The sequence below is a fragment of the Vulpes lagopus genome, chromosome 13 (genome assembly GCF_018345385.1).
Source record: "Vulpes lagopus strain Blue_001 chromosome 13, ASM1834538v1, whole genome shotgun sequence".
Taxonomy (NCBI): Eukaryota; Metazoa; Chordata; class Mammalia; order Carnivora; family Canidae; genus Vulpes; species Vulpes lagopus.
The window spans coordinates 13,911,057-13,932,697 of record NC_054836.1 but is presented as its reverse complement, the minus strand read 5'-3'; the positions used below and the strand labels follow the sequence as shown (position 1 = coordinate 13,932,697).

Below are 21,641 nucleotides of genomic sequence, written 5' to 3'. Positions count from 1 at the left end.
CAGATATGCAGGCAGAAAGAGGTTTAGATTTAAAGTCAAAAGGCCAGTGTGTGACTGCCAATTTCATTCCTATCTTATTAATGGACTTTAACCAGGTCAACTGGCTTCTCCAAATATCAGTTTCCACACCATACAACAGTGACAGAGTGACAAGAACAGACAGTGACTCCAGTGTACAGTGATTACAACACAGTCTAGCAAACATTTATTCAACATGCACTATGCCTCAGGCATTGTTTTAATTACATATAAGTTACAAGTATTAATTCACTCATTCTTCATAACAATCATGTAAGGCAGGCAATATTATTATTATTTTCACTTTATAGGGGAATAAACTGAATCACACACAGGCTAAATAAATTGCCAAATCTCACCCAGTTAGTAAGAAATAGAGATGGGATTCAAACTCAGACTGTCTGATCCCAAGCCCATACTCCTAACTACATAATGTAGAGTACATAGAGTATCTACTGTATCCTCATTTTAATTTTTGTTGTATATATAGTTACTGTGAGTTAAAAATACATAGGATATAATATCTCTGTATGATGCATAATTATTGCAAATGATTTGGATAATATTTGCCTCCTGAATTACTTGTGTCTATCACTTTTATTCATTTGCTAAACAAATGGTTTATTAACAAAACTGTTTGATCTCTGTGTTATATATTCAGAATCTCTAGATGAAGAAAGAAGACATTGTTATCATTAGCATGAAAGATCAAGTTTTTGTTGCATTCCCCCCAAAAGCATTACCCCTTAATATCTTTCACTTATTCAAGAAACTGCTAAGTCCTTTACAGGAGCAGAACTATTTACCATGTGCCTTCTCTATTTTCATTGCCTTAAGAATTTGTATCCTTTGCCAAAGGGTTACTATTGATAAGACCCCCCTAGAAAATTCTTGGCATATTCCTAGAGGATCTACATGCAATGACCAGGATTAAAGGTTTACAATTTCAGAACAGGATCCTTTACCTCAACTGGATAATATGACCAGTTCAAGCAAAGAATCTAATTAGGGTAAAAAAAATCATAGTGCATGCCAAAAGGAAAAAGAAGCAAAGATGATTTTATTAGTATAGGAATTCCTAACTGAAAATGACCGAACTGTGATCACTATTAGAGCATGGTTAGCTAATTTATAAACTCACTTATATAGGACATTATCAGATATATCACTGAAAAGAATAGAATTTAGTCCTTTAAACAATGCCATTTTTTTCTATTCATCTGTGATCAACATTTATTTCCCCGACTTATTCAGTTTTTACCTCTAGGAGTTATCCTCAACTAATACACACTTGGTGTGGCTACAGCAGGTATTTATGATCTATTCTAATTGCTCAGTGACTGGACCATACCAGTTGTTAAATATTGTGATCAATGCCCCTTTTTAGACTTTTTTTACACTCTTTTAAAATCCCTTTATAGGGAATCCCTGGGTGGCTTAGCGGTTAAGTGCCTGCCTTCGGCCCAGGGCATGATCCTGGGGCCCCGGGATCGAGTCCCACATCGGGCTCTCTGCATGGAGCCTGCTTCTCACTCAGCCTGTGTTGCTGCCTCTCTCTCTCTCTCTCTCTCTGCGCATCTTTCATGAATAAATAAATAACATCTTTTTAAAAAATCCCTTTATAGTTTATTAAAACTTCTCTCCCAGATCACTTGTAGAAACTGGCATTATATTATATGAAATCACATTAACATAATAAGAAAGAAACAGAAGAATTTGGTTTGGAAGATTATACTTTTCCTTATTCCTAGGCTTGCACAGATTACACAACAGAAATATTCCAATGACTATGACCAAATTACTGTTTACGTGCCAGCTAGCAACATGAATAAGCATATTTTCCATTTTTACGAAATAAGCAGGTTAGGGTCATATCTACTTCTGTGATATGAAAGAATAGAGGAGTATCTCTATGGTAAGGTACTGAACACTTACTCCATTTCCTGAACAAACAGTGCCTTCTTTATTGCTTAAGCAAGTACTAAAGTTGAAGGAAGCTACCGGAAGACATCTGTGTTCTAAGCACATCATTTGGGGACCACAAGGAGTTCCATCTTCCACATAGCCAAGATCTACATCTTCTTCAAGCTTCACATGCCCACCACTAAAAACAGAGAACAAAAAGAAAAAAGGACTCAATTAATTCACATTCATTTTGAGAATCTGCTTAAAATCTAAAAAGTGGGGGTTCCTGGGTGGTTCAGTCGGTTAAGTGTCCAACTCTTGATTTCAGCTCAAGTCATGATCTCAGGGTCGTGAGATAGAGCCCTATATCTGGGCTGAGCATGGAGCCTGCTTGGGATTCTCACTCTCCCTCTGCTCCTACCCTCTGTTCAAGCATGCATGCTGTCTTTCTCTCACTAAAAGCAAAACAAAACAATACTAAAAAGTGGGCAATACTACTTTCTCTATTTTTCTATTTATTATCTAATAAAAACCAATAGCATAACCATTTTCAACCTCTAAATGGAGAAAGCAATTGAATCTTTTGATCTAATTCCTTTCAGAGACATTGACATATTTTAGTATTTAAACACAATTATTATAACGAGGGTCTAAATTGAAACAGCTTTATCACTTTGCCTTGGCTCATGTACAAGTCAAGTGAGCCATTATTACTAGCATTTGATTTGAATAAGTAGGTTTCAAGATTTCACACATGTTTCAAACATGGATGGAAAGTGGTTTGGGTTTATATTTTCCAAGAAGACTGCTAATTTAAAAATTATATTTGAGAGTGGCTAAATTATTATAACTTCACTATTCAATATAACAAGCCTACAAGTTATATAGGAATAAAAAAAGAATAGGGTTAAAATGTAAACTCATAATTAATTTATTCATATGGTACCATGTCAATGTCAGCACATCTCCTTTCTTATTTTTATCAAAATGAGACATGCATATAGTTTAAAGAGCCAAACAGACAAATTGGTTTTTAAAAATCCAATAAAGTGGTCCAGTGCCCTCTCCTCCATCATATATCCCTCCTTGGAGGAAACCACTGTCTACATTTAATTGATTCTTTTGTTATTTGTGTACATATCTTTAAATAATGAGTCTGTGTTACTATTTGTTATTTTTCCATCTCAGATACTATCAACTGACTTCCCTCAATGGAATCTAACAATTTATATCTTTCTCCTATACTCCCACCATAAATTTTGTTTAATTAATAGTCAAATCAATAAAAATGCACATTTTTAGGACTATGTTAATGTTATTCAGTTGAGTGATACAGTATGCCATAATTAAATGTTTTCCTGTACTTTTCATTTCCCCTTATATTAGCAAGTCTTTTATTTGTTTGTTGTCTTTTTACCTTGTCATTCATACCTAAGAATTTGTCATTAATGCAAAACTAATCAAACTGCTGGCCCCAAAATCCTCAAGATATGTCTGAGCATCAATTCATCTTCCTGTAGAAATCTCTCCTGGAGTTATTAACTGGAGTGTGCCCTGCTCCTGTCTGATCTGGCTGCCCATTGTACCTTGTGCAGAACTGTAATGTCTGGGATTTCCCCTCACCAATCATTGCAGGATTGGCCTGACTCTTCATGGTGGGCATCTTCTTTCCTATATGCCCAACCTTTCCTTTTCTTAGTTTAGTCTTTCATTTTAGTGCAGCACAATTTCTAATACCTTCCTGAGAAAGGGTATCAGGGAGTACATTTATGGGGAAAACTGTATATCTAAAAGTTGTGTATATTTTCTACCTTCATACTTGATTGTTATTTTGCCTGGGTACAGAACTTAGTTCAGAAATCATGTTCTCCATTGTCTTCTGGCCCTCAGGGCTCCTTGAAAGATTTTAAGCCTGATCCTTTTTTTATTCCTCCCTGAAAACATTTAGGATTCTTTTCTTTGTCCTAAGATTCTGAAGTTGCATAATGATAGGTTTAGACGTACCTCTAATTTCATTCATTGTACCTGTACTTAGTGAGCCTCTCAATGTAGGAACTCAAGTCCATTCTTGGTAGACAATCTAGTAGGAACTCAAGTCCATTCTTGGTAGACAATCTAAGTCACTCACTGACGATTTCTTCCCTGCTATTTTCCCTGTTCATCATTTCTCTTCCAACTTGGTGAGATTTTTCTCTATGTCTCACTCCTTTTGCTGTTTTTGCTCTACTTTCTGGGAGATCATTTCAACTACTGAGTTTAATTTCTACCTCTATATTTTTAATTTCCAACAGCATTTGTTTCTATGAATGTTCTTCACATTTTTAAAAAAAAATAGCACTGCATTCTTACTTCATGATAGATATTTCTCATAAATATCGATAGGTACCCTTTTTTCTGGTTGTTTTTTATCTTTTTGTGTATGTGTGTGTATGCATGCATGTGTATCAGTGTCTTCCTTCACATGTCTGATAAACAGCTCATTTTGGGTTGAGAAATTAGATAAATGATAGGAAATTTTAGGGTTTTCTGGCTGAACATGGATGAGACCACTTACATACACTCTGATATCAATATTGCCAGTTGTCCTTCAGTATGGAAATCTGTTTTATTATGTGCAGAATGTAAAGCTCAAATCTTCCATGGGAGGGTGAGCAATCTCAGTTTAGGTGAGTCAGGAAGTAATCTGTTAGCAGACTTTCAACTATCTTCTTTATTTTAACCCTTTACTCCCTGAAACCTTTACTCTGTTTCTCAGAAGCAGATCACGCTGCCAATTTTTGAGCCTTTGGGGAAGTGATTTGATGTACTATGTAGCTCTCCATTTTCTCTATTACTGACTCAGGAATTCAGATTTCTTAGTTTTGACAATCATTTGCCACACATCCATTTGGCTCTCCACACTCAAAAATTTTGTTACTGTTGTCTCTGCTCCCTTTTTTTTACCTCCCTGTAGATACACATGAATTCTAAAAAAAACAAAAAACAAAAAAAAACCTCACTTAGTGTCATTTTAGTGGGATTTCAGAAGGGAGTAAAGGAAGACGCATATATTTAATCTGCTGATTTTACCCAGGCGCTCTGAGTCATTTTCACTGACAGGAATTAAATACAAACTAAGTCCTGTAAGATTTTCTTAACCCATTAAATATAACTCCAGCAAGCATAGTCAACTAATTCTTACCTTCTTTTCAACCTTTTTGTATCAGGATTTACTTGGTCACCCCTATGGGCTAGATTCAGTTTCACCTTGCTAACACTCATGGGAACAGAAAACCAAAGTAACCCTACGTGGCATTCCTTGGAGGTAAGATGATCAATGTTCAGAATGGAGATAATTACCTGCAGTTTAATGTCCTTCCCTGCTGCACAACTAAAGTAGATGTGATTTCACCATCAAGTTCTCCAAGTCTGGGTATATTACCAATGTTGGTGCACAATAGGTAACCACAAAGCACATCCCTGTGTTAAAAGACACCAATTATTTACTTCTTTCCCCAAAGAGAGAATAAACCATGTATAGTTAGAACAATAATCTTAGCTTATTTTAGGATTTTTTTAATCAACCATATTTTATTTGCTCAAATTATAAGTTAAATAAGCCTAAAACAGTCTACTTCCTCCTTTAAAAGTGTATTCTCTGAACATGTTATCCATATACCGAAATCCCAATTGTTTTCTAGCTTTTCCTTTACTGTCCGTTAGTTCAAGCATTTCTTTAAAAGAAATTATCCACCAAAAATACTTCTTTTAGATCAGAATCTCTTTCCCTAGAACACATTACTGGATATGCTAAAACATTTTTAAAGATATTTGACAAGTGAATAAATGACTGTTGGATGAGTACTGGAATACAGCTCTTTCTTCAAACTGTTTCCCCAGAATTAAAAATTTACATATATATATTTTTTATATATATATATAGTATATAAAAAATATATATATACTAGATTCTATATATTAGATTTTCAGCCACATAGACTCATGATCCCTTTTTCAATATAATCCACTATTTCCTCAACTATCACATATAATTCTAATTTAACTTATGAAATATTTCCAGTGGTATTAAATATTGACATATTTTCTATATCTAGCATATTTTAATTACTAAAATACATAATAAAAAACACATATACTAATAAATATTTTGTCAAGAATGATTAGCAGACTATCAAAATAATATATGGAAATATCAAACTTCATCAGCTAGAGAAAAAATAAAAATTACTGGGCAAACTTCTCCATCTCACCGTTTGTTGCACTGTATCCACGTGTCTTTGTCTTTCCCACAGTTACCCTTCTCGGTGCCTTCAATATTGAGTTTCTCATAGCAGTATTTATCTGATGCCATTACCTCTGGAGCAGAACAGAGTTTTCCATCAGTGAGGGATACAACACAGGAGCAGCTCAAAATGCTTGTAATAAGGGAAAGTAGCCATTTAAGGGCTCTTCTTTGAGACAATGTGGCCAAGTCCAAAAACTGTGTCCATGGTTCTCAAGAGTTGTCCTTTATATCCAAAACTCAGTTACATTCTTCATTGGAAATTTGGAAAACAAATCTATGTAGATCTTTGATGAGACTGAGGCTATAGGTTCCAAAAACAACACCCTCAGAATTTGGCCACTAATTAGGTGAAGATGTTACCAAATTGTTCCTGGAATAAATACTCCACATTTTAATCTCAGTGTAAATGTAAGACACAAATTTCTCACTTGGCAACTTTTATTAATCATAATGACAAGTTTATTAAAATAATGAGGCACTGTAACTAAAGATTCAAAAAAAAGTAGTATAACTTCCACCTTGTATACTAATTCTTAACAACTATCAAAAAAACAATTTAATTTCATTCTGGCTTTAGACAAGCTTGAATTCACACTAAATCTAGGACAGTCAAATAACATTTTAAGCTATGTCAGGTTCTTTATCAGGACTTTATCTTGGCTAAAGCCAGGGCTGGTTGATGGAACTGTCCCTAGAGTGAGAACAAAATGACTTTTGCAAACTAATCAAAGATAACTGTTTGTGTCTATTTAAAAAAAAAATCACATTGGTAGTTTTTTTTTCTGTATTTGTGTATTTTCCCCCATTCCCCAGTTATTCAAAGAGGGCATATACTTGCCCTCTCAGAAAGAATATAGCCACTATTTGTGACAATTAAAGATTATCTTTATAGCTTACTTCTTACTACAAATTGTTTACTGAAATAATTCAAAGCAAAAATTGCCTTCAAAGAAATATATGGAAGAGTATTTAAATACACATTTACACAGAGATACAATTTAAATAATATGTTTGATACAAATATTAGATATTTCCCTCTGAAAATCTGACAAACTTTGAAAGCAATAAAGCTATAATTTTTTTCTGACGTGGTACAGCTACCTAGCAGAAGGTGACTTGTAATTAGGAAAGCCTAATTAAAGCCTAGACTTTAAGAGAGATAGTTTAGGAAGAAAAAGTAACTCTGGCCAAGCCAGGGTGCCCTATCCAGGGTCCATGCCCATCACATATGGTTGTACAGGTTTCGCTTAGGGACCTCAGCCGAGGAAACTGTGAATGGAACTGAAATCGAGGCTTGCTCTATTCCCCAGGCTGCACACCCTGGAGTGGACTTTATCTGCCCAGCAGCAAGGCACCTTCATTCTTGTCCAAAGGCACAACCAACTAGCCAACTATCTTCTCAAAGGAGATACTTTTCCCTAATGGCCATAACAGTGCCTCTAGTAAGACCTAAAGTGTCTTTGAGAATCCTCTGGTCATAAAGTGGTTGAAAATTTACTTCCAGCTCACATGTCCTTTGACCAATATTAAACTTTGAAAAGGGTCCAGGCACACTCTTTACTTACTTTGCCCCCAGATGTATTTGCATTGCCTATCCCTGGTTTTACATCTTCCTCCAAAGCAAATCCCCTAAAACGGAAAAGCATATCGATTAAAAATGCAATGTCTGCTTATGCTGGACCACTGAAAAAAGAAAATACAACTAGGAAAACTAGTAGGTGAGTATTATAAAACCTTTTGTCTTCAGAATTGATCACAAAACATTTAAATTGATTTTCCTATTTTGATAAGATTTAAGTATTTTCTTTCATGCTGGTACACATGAAAGATTTAGGTAAAGATGAAGTAACCTACCTGAATACCATCACATGAATATCCATCCATTTTATGAATATTGGGGGCACACTAGGAAATGAAAACAGAACTATGAACCAAGTGCACAGCAAAATATCTGGCTGAACTAATCCCTGTAATGTTTTCATTTTTTTTGAAAATAAAAGTCTGATAATATGGCTAAGTCCCTTAAAACATCTGAAAATAAAAACAAAAAAGATCAAGAGGAAGCAAAAGGAAATACAACAATTGGTGCACTTCCCCTAAAAGTATGGATCTACCAGTTGATTACACAGTAGCAAATAAAAAGAACTGATGCTATGCCTCAGCCAACCCTAACATTTCAGAGCATCTTGCTTTATACACTATTCCTCAGAGCAAGAAAAACAAGAGCACAAAACAGAAGCAAGGAGGATGCCAACATAAACGGAGCAATAACTAGTTTCCTCCTTTTTTTTTTTTTTTATTTACCATGGGAAGCACACAGCCCTTACTCCTAAAATGCCTCTTGAGCAGAAGTCCAACTTAGGCACAGTAGAAAAAAACATATTTATAGCCTCATTTTTCCCTTGTAGCAATTGAAGAAAACTGCAAAACATTCTTAATAAACAGTATTTAAGATTTTATTATACATTTTTTCTATCTTTATAATTATATACTCCCTTGAGAAAATGCAAGAAATGTAAAAGAAAGAAAGAGCTTCTCAAGAGAGAGCCACCACTCAAAGACAACATCTTCTTATATTTTGGCATATTTTTTCTTTACCTTTTTCTACGAAATTTGATTTTTTAAATACTAGTACATCATCAAGTTACAGATAATATTTGATGTCCTGCTTCTTCCCCTTATACTTTCATCACATGAATTTCCAAGGTATCATCCTTGGTGGGTATAATACACTGCATTGAGCTAACAAACTATATAACCAATATACTACAATATTCACTTATAACTGCCTCCAGGTTGTTGTTACAACTAATTCAACACGAGCATCTTTATACATCATCTTTGGATTTTAGATTCTTTTTTAAAGCTCCAGCTTATTGTATAATCACAGTCCAAAGAAGTGGCTCTAATATACTTTCCCTCCAGGAACATATGAGGCAATCATTCATCATACCCTTTTCATCACTAAGTATTAGCCTATAAAAACAATGCCAATTAGATAGTAAGAAAATAAAATACTTCTACAAAAAAGATCTTTAGTCTCTTAGGATGACTACCTTTAAAATAAAGCATTTTAATGATTAATGCAGATATACTATTACTGAATCCCTCTTCTCTAGAGGAAAAATATGTAGGCTGTCCTTGCTTTTCATAGCTCCAATATACATGAATTTCAGATATCATGGTTTTGTGAAATGACATCGGTACCCCAATAACACAGTTCCAATTTCAGTTACCAAAGCATAATAACTGTAACTGCCCAAAGCACAAACTCTGCTACTAGCCTTTCATTCCATGCTCACTAGGTATATAACAGTTGCCCATCATGGTCAATGATGGCATGTCACTTTTTGCAAAGTCTGTCAGTTGCTGGTCACTGCCTGTGTTCATTTAGTTTGTGCACAGACAACAAAGGCTGTAGGTGTGGTGTTGCCTTTCTGTCTCTGGGTAATAGCAGGTGAGTGACGTTTTATAAAACTAGATAATCCTAAGAGGGAATTGGGCAGCAAAGATGAAAATGCAGAAAACAAATGAAAAATGATGACACTAGAATTGAAATTCAAATCAAATGTAAATTGAGTCACAGCAAAAAAAAAAAAAAAATCACTGACTGGGCACATTGATACTGCTATTTGGCAAAAACAAACAAACAAACCCCTCACATTGACACTTTCACATCTCTTGGAGGTATTTCATGACATTGAAAGTGCAAAGGATAAAATGTCAAAAGCTGATCCAAACTTAGAAGAGAGTCTGACAATTCAACAAGCTATAGAAAAGATGCTGATGATCGATCTTAAGGCCAGAAGGTATGCACAGCCCAAACTTCTCCTGATACGGATTTTACAAAGAAATAAAATTTGTAATTCTCAATGTTTCTGTTTTATGTTAGTGGGCTGAATAAATATCAGTTTATTTTTTCATTTCCCTATTAACTTAAAACAAAGAGTAAGAAAGGTTTTAGTAGGCTGACATTTTTTTTTAAAGATCACAGCACAACTGTAATGTTTTGCACTGATTATTAAGATGACTTTACATGATTTCAGCTTGCATGGCCGTTGTTATCGCCCTACACTACCACACAAACTGAGGACTGTCTGGATATATAATCACCATGTGAAATCTGTGAACCCTCACCAAAGTTTATCAGCTTCTCCATCTTCTCCACTTACAACTACATGATTATTAATGGGTGAGGTGGTGCATATGATCTCAGATAAAGAGTCAAGACAGAAGAACAGACCCCTACTCAGAACTAGCGCTCTGTGGGTCTCTCTGTGTTGGCTGGCTCCTGTTTCAACCAGCTGGAGAGAAAATTAGACAAAAAGCAAATGCCTTTTACTCTTTACTTAAAAACCAAAATGAAATAGTTAAAGCACTCTTGCAGTCTGAGGTTAGTTCAGCACTGAGATAAAATGATGCTACACATCAGCTCAGGGTCTGATTACTGAAACTGAAATTCCTGAGAAGTAAATAATGGGAGAGTGAGAAGTGATGTGAAAAAGACATGATATCCTGTTCCTTTACATTTTGCCTGGGGGCCAGTCACTATAGCTACCCCTGCTCTCTCCCATTGAGTTTAGAACAATGATTCTGTAAATTACCTGGCTTGAATTTCCCGAGCATGTTTCACGAATATCGCAATCGTTTACCGCTTCTCGGCACACGGTCCCCATAGGCTGAAACTAAAATGAACAAAAATCAATGTGCAAAACTGTTGAAAAAAAAATCTCACACAGTACCATCTCAAAAGAAAAGCAAAATGAGTCTTCTTGGATAGGAATATCTCAAGCAATTTTAAGATGGAAATCTGTGAAAACCACATTACTGAATGAACTGTTCATTTAATAGCTTTCAGGAAAAGCTTCTGGTTTATGAAATAATCTACACAGTCATCACATGTAAGTCTTACAATATCTACTAAAATAGGATGGGTCTTGATGAGCCATCTCCCCAGAAGGACAAGCCAGTCCAATTTCTACTAATTCTTCCTCTCAAAAAAGGCTTTGGATTTGCACTTTACTCTTCATTCTTACTGGCACCTTCATCATTTTACTTTTTTTTTTTTTTTGCCTTATCTGCCAAGATTCTGAACATTACATTCTAGGCTGAATTGCAAAAGTTAGCTTTTTTTCTGGTAAAGTGATTTCTTCCCATACTGTCCTTTGTCTCATGTCTCATTTTTATATAGATCTATGCTGCGATCTTTTATTCTTGTCTAATGTTTCTATTGTTGGTACCTGTGTATGAGAAGGGTTTTTCTCTTTTCTTTTTTTTCCTGCCTATTTGCAATCACCTGAAATATTTCTTGTAGGTGTAGGAGTTACAAATAAAATTTTAAATTCACTGAATTTATAAATTGTGAGAGTACTCATTATGAAAAAACAAATAGAGATACACAAAGTCATCATCCTTCCCCTCTCTTCAATCTCATTCTTTTTCCCTCTCCAAAATGCTAATACCGGGGACACTAGATCCTCCTGTGTTTTTATGTCTGCTCATACAAACATACACATTACTCAGACCCTCTCTCCCCCACCAGCTTTCATCTTCTCTCCCTTGCTCATAACCCTCCAAGCACTTAGTTTCCTATTGTCCATAGACTATGAATAGTACACTGCCAATTCTAATCGGGATTTCAACAGATATTTTTTAGATCTGAACAAAATTTGTGTTCATTCATTCATCAAGTATTTCTTAGGCACTTAAAATATGCCAGGCAGTTTCTTGCACTGGGGACTCAGTGGAGAGCAAAATACAAGAATCCTGTTTGCAAGGAATTCACATTTTAGTGGGGTAAATAGGCCATGAAAATAAAGAAATAAGCAAGACAATTTAAATTCATATACTCTGGTTCTCTTCCTTCCAACTTCTTGGGATTGCAGTAAGCCACAATTTTAGAGTCTGAGGTGGAAATATGAGCTTATTTAAGATGGAGTTTATATGAGAGTGTGAATCCTCAAGAACTGCCAAGACACTTTTAAAAGAAAGCATAGTGAAGGACAACTTGCTCTCAGTGCTGGGATACAGCAGTAGATAAACTGACCCAAATCCCTGCCTTCTTGGAACTTATATACTAATGAGTGAACAAAAAAAATAAACAAGTCAATTAGCAATATTTCACAGTAGTGGTTAGCAAATTATGGCTCGAGGGCAAAAAGTGGCTGGTCATATGTTTTTATAAAGTTTTATTGGAACACATTTGTTTCTATATTGTTGATGACTGTTTTCAAAGGCAGAACTCAGTAACTGAGACAGAGACCTTATGGCCTACAAAGCCTAAACAATTTACTACCTGACCCTTTCCCCAAAATGTTTGCCAACTCTGACTTAGATATACTTTAGCATATATGCATATAGAATAAATAGAGATACACAGGATTTCTCAGCCTGTTTTTCTATTCCCCCTTCTCCATTCATTATCCTGCCTCTGGCTCCTTGATGAGTTTAGGATGGGGAAAGAGTTGGGAGTGCAAGATAGAGAAATTGGCAAAAAGCTCTTACTTGACTGCTATAGCTGCAGCTTACTTTGTGAGGTAGTTAATCACGACATTTTATTGTATATATTGTAATTCTATTATTTTGTATTTGTTACTTGAAATATTCATATCACAAAAAGTCTAAATCTATACATCAAAATAAAAATGATATCTTACAAACGGGCAGACTAAAACATTGAGGATTAAAATAAATGATCGGGACCCTTTTTATGGCAGTTGGGGAAGATGACAGACTAAACAGATGACACAATCTAAATCTTAAAATGTCTGTTTCATATTTGATTTAATCTTCCTTTTTTAGAGTGCTTTCAGAGATCTCTGCCAGTGACTTGTCTTAAAAAGCTGCCAGAGACATAGTGGTAAAGTAGAAACAACAAAAATTGCTGCCAGCAGATCTTTGATGTAACTTCACATGTATTTCTTAATAGCTGAATGAGCATATGCAGGTCATATCTCTTCCCTGACACCAGGAATGCTCAACTGGAAAAATATGGATAATAATGCCTATCCCAAAAGTTTGGTTATGAGCATTATCTACAACAGTCGTCTCAACCAGCAGTGATTTTGCCCCCAAGGGGACATTTGGCAATGTTTGGAAATATTTCTGGTTGTCATGACTGGGAGGGGTGGTGCTTCTATCTAAGTGGGTAGAAGTAAGCGAGCGATGTAAATAACTTACAATATACAAGACACACCCTCAAAACAAAACAATTATCCAGCCAAAAATGTTGACAGTGCCAGGACTGAGAAACCCAGATACATGATGATATAAATTGAAAGTGTTTAACACAATCTCTGGCACACAGTAGATACTTAATATGATAGGTTCATATCCCACTCTCCCTCATTAGATGAAAATTAGTCAATCAGCAAATAGTCAATAAGAGAATGCTGTGCATATTTATTTATTCATTCAACAAATATTTACTAAGGAACTTGTACCAATTACTGGTTAAGTCCCAGGCAGTGCCTCCACAAAACATACATACTGAAACGGACACTAAACCTCAGAGCTAATACAGAATATTATACAATATTTTATATAAGAAGAGAAAAAAGAAATAGATTTCCTTGAAAAAAGGTAAGGATCAAATATCTTCTGGTTATGATGTTAAGCCTTAAATATTTGGGGACAGGTGTAGGATGCTATTGGGATGATGAAAACAATGTGCATAAAGATGAATTCTAAACTCTCTTGCATGGTGCATGGTAATACACATAAGATGTTATCGTCTAAAAGTATAGCTTCTGCTCCTTCAATAGCTAATGCAAGAAATAAACCAAGCACAGCAGCAGAAAAAAAGAATCTATTGAAATATCAACTTGGCTTTACAAAGAAAAGAAAAACATTTGAAGGTTAAGAACATCTGACTTTGGTTAATGGGCATGCTCCTCAGGCAGGCAGTAATGAGAAGAAAAACTGGGAAGTAAACAAGTTCCAGGACCCAGCTGTCTGACTTAACTTGGTACAAGACCCTGGGCAACTATTTAACCAGTACATGCCTTGGTGTTCTCAGCAGTTAAGTAGCAATAAAAATAGTAATGAGACTTCAAAAGATTCTGTGAGGATCCTGTAAAGCAGGTGGCACTTAGTCATTTAATACATGTTAGACACTATTATTATTGTTATATTTGCCTAGCCTTGATGATTTAATCAAATACATCCTCTTTTCTGTCAATTAGTCATTGCTTAATGTTTATTTACCTTGCACTTTTTACAACAAAGACCATCACTGCATTGAGACTCTTGAGTCAAGGTGCATTTCTTACAACATTCTGCTCCTTCAAGGACACACTCCTAAGGAATATAAGCATTTGCAAAACATCATAAAATGGCATCATTTTCTGAAAGTACCAGGATAATTTTTAAATAAATGTATAACCCTCCAATAAAAATCTTTCTTCCATATAGCCTATGAAATTTCCAGACATAACACCAGCTCTGTATGTCTCAGTGTGTGGACTTGAAATGACCCTGAATAACCTAAAAAAAAAAATCATCAAAACACCCAGAGACTTACTGCCGGGGTCCCACAATCACACTCTTCTCCAGTTTCAATGAAGCCATTGCCACACTCAGGAGGATCGAGAAGCTGCGGGATGAAATCAGACAGAGAACTAAAATATGGATAAATCAAGATCAAAGACCTTATAAGAGACCATAAGTGCCACAATCATACATCTGGTATACCTGTCAGTCATTTCCAAGTATATTTTTATTTTCCCAAACTTGAAAGCTAACTCTAGAACTTTAGAACAAAAGTGTCTACTTCTGTTTCTATTTCAGAATTAATTATATTTACATATATAATATACATATGGAGCCTGGTAAATGCCACCAAAATAAAAGATGATCTAGCAAGGAGTGAAGCCAAGCCAGACTGACTCCTGAAAATTCATTTCAAACAGGAAGCAAGAGACTTGGAGACAGAAAGTGTGGGTTCAAATCTTGAATCAGCTACCTATCTTGGACAAATGACTTGTCATCTCAGAGCACAAGTGCTTTAATATTTAAAGCAAGAATAATAATAATATTAGCTGCCCATTTACATCACAAATTGTGAGGATCAAGTTCAATCATCTGTGAAAACCCTTCACAAACTATATATCTTTGTGAAATAAAAAGTTATTTAATAGTTATGAAATCATGCAAATTAATAAATCCACTTATTTAATATAAAATATAGTTTCCCCTATTAGCATAGCTTTGCAGAGCACAGTAATAATAATTTGCCCCAGAGATGAAAGCAACTTTTGGCCTATACAAGAGTACATTTTAAGATTATTTTATTTTTAAACTCTCCATTAATTTCATTATTTTTTGAGCATAACTTATCTTATGGTGATAGGTAAAATTAATAAGTAGCTGCTATGTCCCAGTTATATAATATTCACTCAGAAGTTCATCAAAGTTTACATATTATAGAATGGAATGGAACACATACCTATCAACAGACAGATACCCACACCCACACTTTCTTAAATAACTAGAGGGAAAAAAAAACAATAAAAAAAGCAGCAATGACAACAAAATCCCCTCCTGATTTCAAATATTCTCTCCTCTCCTACAAATAGTCAATATATCTCTAGATTCTGTTTTCAGTTGAAAGGGATCATAATAAATGAAACAGCTTTCAAAGCCAAAACTAAAACTTATCCAGATGAAAAATACATTTATTCTTCTACTCCGAACTCAGAATAATCAGTCATTTTGGTAAAGAGACTTGAATTGTTTTTCATTCATAGCACCAGGATTGAGTTCAAATATCCCTTCTGAAGCTTTTGCAAAGAGTCTTTAAAATTGTCACTTTTATTTAAGATTTTACCCATTTATTCATGAGACACACACACGGGGGGGGGGGGGAGGGAGAGAGAGAGAGAGAGAGAGAGAGAGAGAGAGAGGCAGAGACACAGGCAGAGGGAGAAACAGGCTCCATGCAGGGAGCCGGACTTGGGACTTGATCCCAGGTCTCCAGGATCATGCCCTGGCCTGAAGGCAGCGCTAAACCGCTGAGCCACCCAGGCTGCCTGTCACTGCTTTTCAAAGCAATATGATACACTTCCTACATTTCACTGGAATAGACAGAGAATGAAACCTGGTAAATGATTATAAAGGCAATGCCACATATCGCTGTAGTACACACACAGAAACACGTAATATTTCACATAATTAACAAGGACAAAGCATTCTGCTTTAACCTGCAATCTTCCAAATACATGAGGAAGATCTGCTTTCAAGTCAGTAACCACAGACTGTTCTGCAAGTTGGAAATGCCTCTGACGAGGTCTAAGTACACAAAGACTTTCTCCTTTTTCTGTTTTAAGCAGCCTTGGTTTTCATACTGAGAAGTAAAAGTAATGTTTTTAATCATGCTGCTCATTCTGAAAGGCAGTGGGTAGAGAGCAATGAAGAAAGAAATTCCCTTCTTTCCATCAGTTTGAGTTGTGATTACATATACAAAGAACCAAGAAAATGAAAAAGGAAAATAAAACCATCTTTGCAAGCTAATCATTTTTTTAGAAAACACACTGTCTCATTTACACCTGTTTTCTATTCCCCTCAGATAGCCTCAAATGCCAGGTGCCTGGGTGGCTCAGTTGGTTGAGCAACTGACTCTTGATTTTGGCTCAGGTCATGATCTCAGGGTCTGGGATCTAGTCCTGCATGGGCCCTGCATCAGGGTCTATACTCAGATGGAGTCTGCTTGAGATTCTCTTTCCCTCTTCCCCTTCCCCTCACCCAGCTCACTGCATGTACATATATGCAGTCTCTCTCTCTCTCTCTCTCAAATAAATAAATTAGAAAAAATAATAACCCAAAATGTCTAAGATTAAAGTTGACTTTAAAATACAGTTATTGGGCAGCCCCAGTGGCTTCGCGGTTTAGCCCAGGGCGTGATCTTGGAGAACCGGGATCGAGTCCCACGTTGGGCTCCCAGCATGGAGCCTGCTTCTCCCTCTGCCTGTCATTCTCTCTCTCTCTCTATCTCTAATAAATAAATTTTTTAAAAATCTAAAAAAATTAAAAATAAATAAATAAAATGCAGATATTTCAGGGATGCTTTGGTGGCTTGAGGTTGAACATCTGCCTTTGTCTCAGGGCATGATCCCGGGGTCCTGGAATCAAATCCCACATCGGGCTCCCTGCAGGGAGCCTGCTTCTCCTTCTACCTATGTCTCTCTCTCTCTCTCTCTCTCTCTCTCTCTGCCTCTCATTAATAAAATCTTAAAAAAATAAAATAAAAATGCAGATATTTCAAGTATCTAATATAGGGACATAGAAGCCAAGTTGGAAAGTTTTCTTTTGTAAGAGCCAATGACTAAGTAATACCTTAGAAAGATTAATTACTAATAATTCTGATCACACTTAGTACCTTAGAAGGTTTGTTGAAAAGGCAGGCACCACCTCCACTATTCAGAAAGTCATGATACTCTTCAATATTACACTGGGTGAACTTTTTAGGAAGATAATACCTGTAAGACAGAAAAAAAGCAATAACTGGGTACAATTTTAGTCTCCCTCGTCTGTATGCTAGTCTTGAACATTGTTAAAATTGTAACATCATCCTTAAAAATGAAAAATACATTTCACATATGTACATTTGTGTTAAATCCATAAAACTTTCATTCTACCAGTATATTTCTAAATTCTTCATTTAGTGATTGATAGTGACTATGGACTGTTCATTATTAGGATATACATTCAAAAGAAACACACGCATACCTCTATTTTCAATCAAAGAACATTTGGAACAATTTATTTCATAATGAGTCTTTATTAAATATAAAAACTGGGCTGGATCCCAAATTGCAGAACATTTTACAAAATAAATGATTTTATAATCTATGAATGTGTCAGTCATGAAAGTCAAAGAAAAACTAAGGAACTGTTTCAGACTAAAGTAAGATAAGAGGCATAAAGACTAAATGCGACACTTGATACACTTGATTCTGAATCATCTTGTTAAGGAGGCATTTCTGGAATACAAGCCTATCTTAAATGAGGGCTAAGAATTAGATGATTTTATTGGTTGCACTTTGGTTCTGTAGGAGGATGGACTTGTTTGCAATGCACACTGAGGTATTTGGGGGTGATGGGGTATCAAATTAGCAAATTAGGATTCAGAGGACAAAAAGGTTCTTTGTTACTATTCTTGCAACTTTTCTTAAGATTATGTCAAAATCCAAAAACGGGTAATAAGGGATCAGAAGAAAAAGAAATGTAGCTAGAGAACAATTTGGCAATATGTATTAAGAATCTTCAAACAGAAATATTCTTAAATCTAGTAATTCTACTTTAAGAAATTTTTCTAGAGGAAATAACTAGCTATGGGTACAAAGACATAAGAAGAAAGAAACTTGGTAGCATGATTTGTAATAGCAAATGCCATAAAAATCACAAAAATGTTTAGAAGAAAACTGTTAACTAAACTGTGATATATTAATAAAACAGAATACCATGGAATTTTTAATAATTATGGCACTGAAAAATACTCAGAAATGCTGACTATATAATGTTAACTATAAAATATACAAATGACATATACAAGATTCAAATTTTATAAAACAATGATAAAATGGAAAAAAGAAAAAGTACTGATTAGCAGTATTTTACCATTAACCATGGCTATTACTGAATAACAAGAAGTAATAAAAATTTAACCTTCTCTATTTTTCAACAATTGTTTTACATTGAGCTTTTATTAAAGTGAGGACACAATTAATAACAGATAGTTTTTATAAAGTCTCTCCCACCAGCCTGTAAGTACTATGTCCTATTACATCCCTACTTTTTTCTAGCACAGACATTAATGCTTTGTGAATCAATGAATGGAACTTACAGTGATTATTCACCTTAAACTAATTTTTCAAGTGTTTTGTGCCAAATAAAGGTACTCTGGGTTTACACTATCTGAATTATTTTACCTCCTTTATTTCATCTTCCTAACAGATCATGAAATTTATTCTTTATTTAAAAAATTTGTTATGCATATTACTTCTAATTTTCCCTTCAAATGGCACCCTAGCCAATGTTTTATTGCCTTCTCCTCCAATCCATCCTACATATCTCTAAGTTACGGAATTTAAATGAGGTTTCTTCAAGTTCCCTCTTTATTCTACTGGTCAAAACTCAAGATGATTCCCCTCGTGGCAAAGGAAAAGTGAATAACTCTTTATGTTGGATTCCCAAGTCTAGTTCAACTCCTGCCCTGCAAAGGAGCCCTCTGGGGTCTCAGCCTGGCCCAGGCTCCTGCCCACTGTCCAGCTGGGCATTCAGTCTGCTCTCAACAGTGATAGGAAACCCACGACCTCACAGGAAAGCTCTTCTATATATAAACACTTGGAATTTGTAGACTGTTCTTACCTTCACCGTGCCACATCAGACTTCCTATAACTGTCCCACACAGTTCTTTGAAGTGACCTGTACCAAATAAGATTAATTCCTCTACCATGCCATGGCTCTTCAAATACCTGAAAGCAGAAATCTCCCTAGGCTCTTCCAAAAAATCTTTTTGGCAGGAAAATGTATCTATTATATTCAATGCTTTCTCAAAATTCTAGTTTTTATACCTTTAAATAGGACTGGTATTAATTCCAACCTGCTTTCCAACATGTAGCAGTAAACAGAAAGTTCATAAAGTAGAAACAAGAGGGCAAGTACCCACAGGAAATACGTATCCATAATTAATAGTCTGGTGATGTTTGACACAGCTCAAATTATATATAGTATCATGTAAGACAATGTTTTATTTTAAAGTTTTTTTCTTGCACACATCTACTTGATATCAGAGGAGTTCCAACAGAAAGAGCTATGTTCATTTCTGAGTGTTGCCATTTGATTTAGCTACACATTATGCTTAATCTAGGCAGACAGTCTACAAAATTTTGTTTTTAGTAATTAAACAGAATAATCAAACATAACGTACCAAATAGCTTTTAAAAGACAAGGACTTCTAGCTTGTAATTTAGTATGTGTTGGAAAACTGAAACTATGGATAAGGACTTTTAACATTTCCTTCTATTACTAAACAGAAAGTCCAAAGATATTTTGTAAAATATTTTAATACATGCTTGCATATACAGTCCCTCTATCATTTATCTTCCTTCTCATACATTTCTTGGAAGTTCAAAATTACAATATCAATAAATATTTATTGAAAATCAAGTGTGTCAAGATATTACAATGTAAGGTCAAACAGAAACACCTATTAGCTAAGATGTAATTCTCAAAAATTCACAACGAACTAGTGAGGCAAAGCATAAGGACATACAAAATTAAATTACAATGCAGGAGTTAAAATTATAATAAATCTCAAATGGCTAGAAATGCAGTTAGAGCAAAATGAGAATTCCAAATCAAGAGAATATATCGAAGGACTCAAAAGAGGCTGCAAACTAATGTACATTTATGATGAGCAAATTTTTAAGAAGCTTAAAATCCATGTAGGATTATGTTACAAAATCAAAAAGGCTGGAAACCCCTATATAACTATGGTAATAAGCAAATGACCATGAATAGCAGTGGAAAATGAGATTATAAATAGGATGAAGAAAGATAATGCACTTACTCCAGGTGCTGGCGGAAGAACGTTAAACCTTATTCATCAGACAAGAGAAAGTCACAAAAGTTTTGAGCAGAAAAATGATATGATTCACATGCATGAAGAAGAGAAGGGAGAAATCTGTGCTGAATACATTCCATGAACTAGAGCTATATATTTACTAGCATGGATAAATCTTACAAGCATAAAGATCAAATAAAGCAAATCACGGAAGAGTACATATAGTACAACTCCTTTCATATAAACTAAAAACATGCAATCAATGCTATGTATTACTTCAAAGCATACATATAAGTAATAAAAGTATTAAAAAGGGTTTGTGAATAATATGAACCAAATTCAAGACAGCAGTAACTTGGGCTGGGGAGCAGTATGAGAGAACACAAGGGGGATTTAACTATGTTGGTGGTATTTTTTTTTTAAGCTGGGTGATGATATACAAGCGTTCACTCTTCTACTCTTTATACCTTTTCAATGATGATGGAAATAGAGTTCAGGAGGGGGAGAGGGAGGCTGAGTATCTAGAATGTTATTAGGATAATAAGAGCTCAAGATGATAGAAGTTTAAAGATATAGTGATTGAGCTTAGCATGAAAGGAATGGTTGTACAGTTTCTTAAGAAGAAATAAATACAAGATTGGCACCTGATAGTGTATGAAGGGCATAAAAAATGAAAACCCTTCTCAGGAGAGCAGAATGTATACTTCTATTTCCTATTCCTTGTTCGGTGCCCTACTACTGATAGCTTGAGATCAGTCATTGTGTTTGAGCCACAAAAATCTGAGAAAGCTAAAAATCCAGGCTCTTTTCTTGTTTTTGATTTTTGAGGATCAGCTCACCAGCACAATACTTTTTACAACCCATTTAATT

General features: G+C 35.1%; 1 protein-coding gene across 13 annotated transcripts in view; it reads right to left on the bottom strand.

The window, feature by feature from the left end:
• The window catches only part of ADAM22 (ADAM metallopeptidase domain 22), a 220,833-nt gene that overhangs the window by 31,090 nt on the left and 168,102 nt on the right, over positions 1-21,641 (bottom strand). For 12 of the 13 annotated variants that reach the window (XM_041727579.1, XM_041727582.1, XM_041727584.1 and 9 more), the window contains exons 15-23: positions 17,583-17,682; positions 14,730-14,801; positions 14,414-14,506; positions 10,813-10,893; positions 8,063-8,113; positions 7,774-7,837; positions 6,174-6,279; positions 5,263-5,382; positions 1,954-2,122 (exon numbers count right to left, since the gene is read on the bottom strand). In XM_041727579.1, the coding sequence (XP_041583513.1) occupies positions 1,954-2,122; positions 5,263-5,382; positions 6,174-6,279; positions 7,774-7,837; positions 8,063-8,113; positions 10,813-10,893; positions 14,414-14,506; positions 14,730-14,801; positions 17,583-17,682 (856 nt within the window). The remainder of the gene's footprint in view (positions 1-1,953; positions 2,123-5,262; positions 5,383-6,173; positions 6,280-7,773; positions 7,838-8,062; positions 8,114-10,812; positions 10,894-14,413; positions 14,507-14,729; positions 14,802-17,582; positions 17,683-21,641) is intronic. The other variant, XM_041727581.1, reaches the window with a different exon arrangement.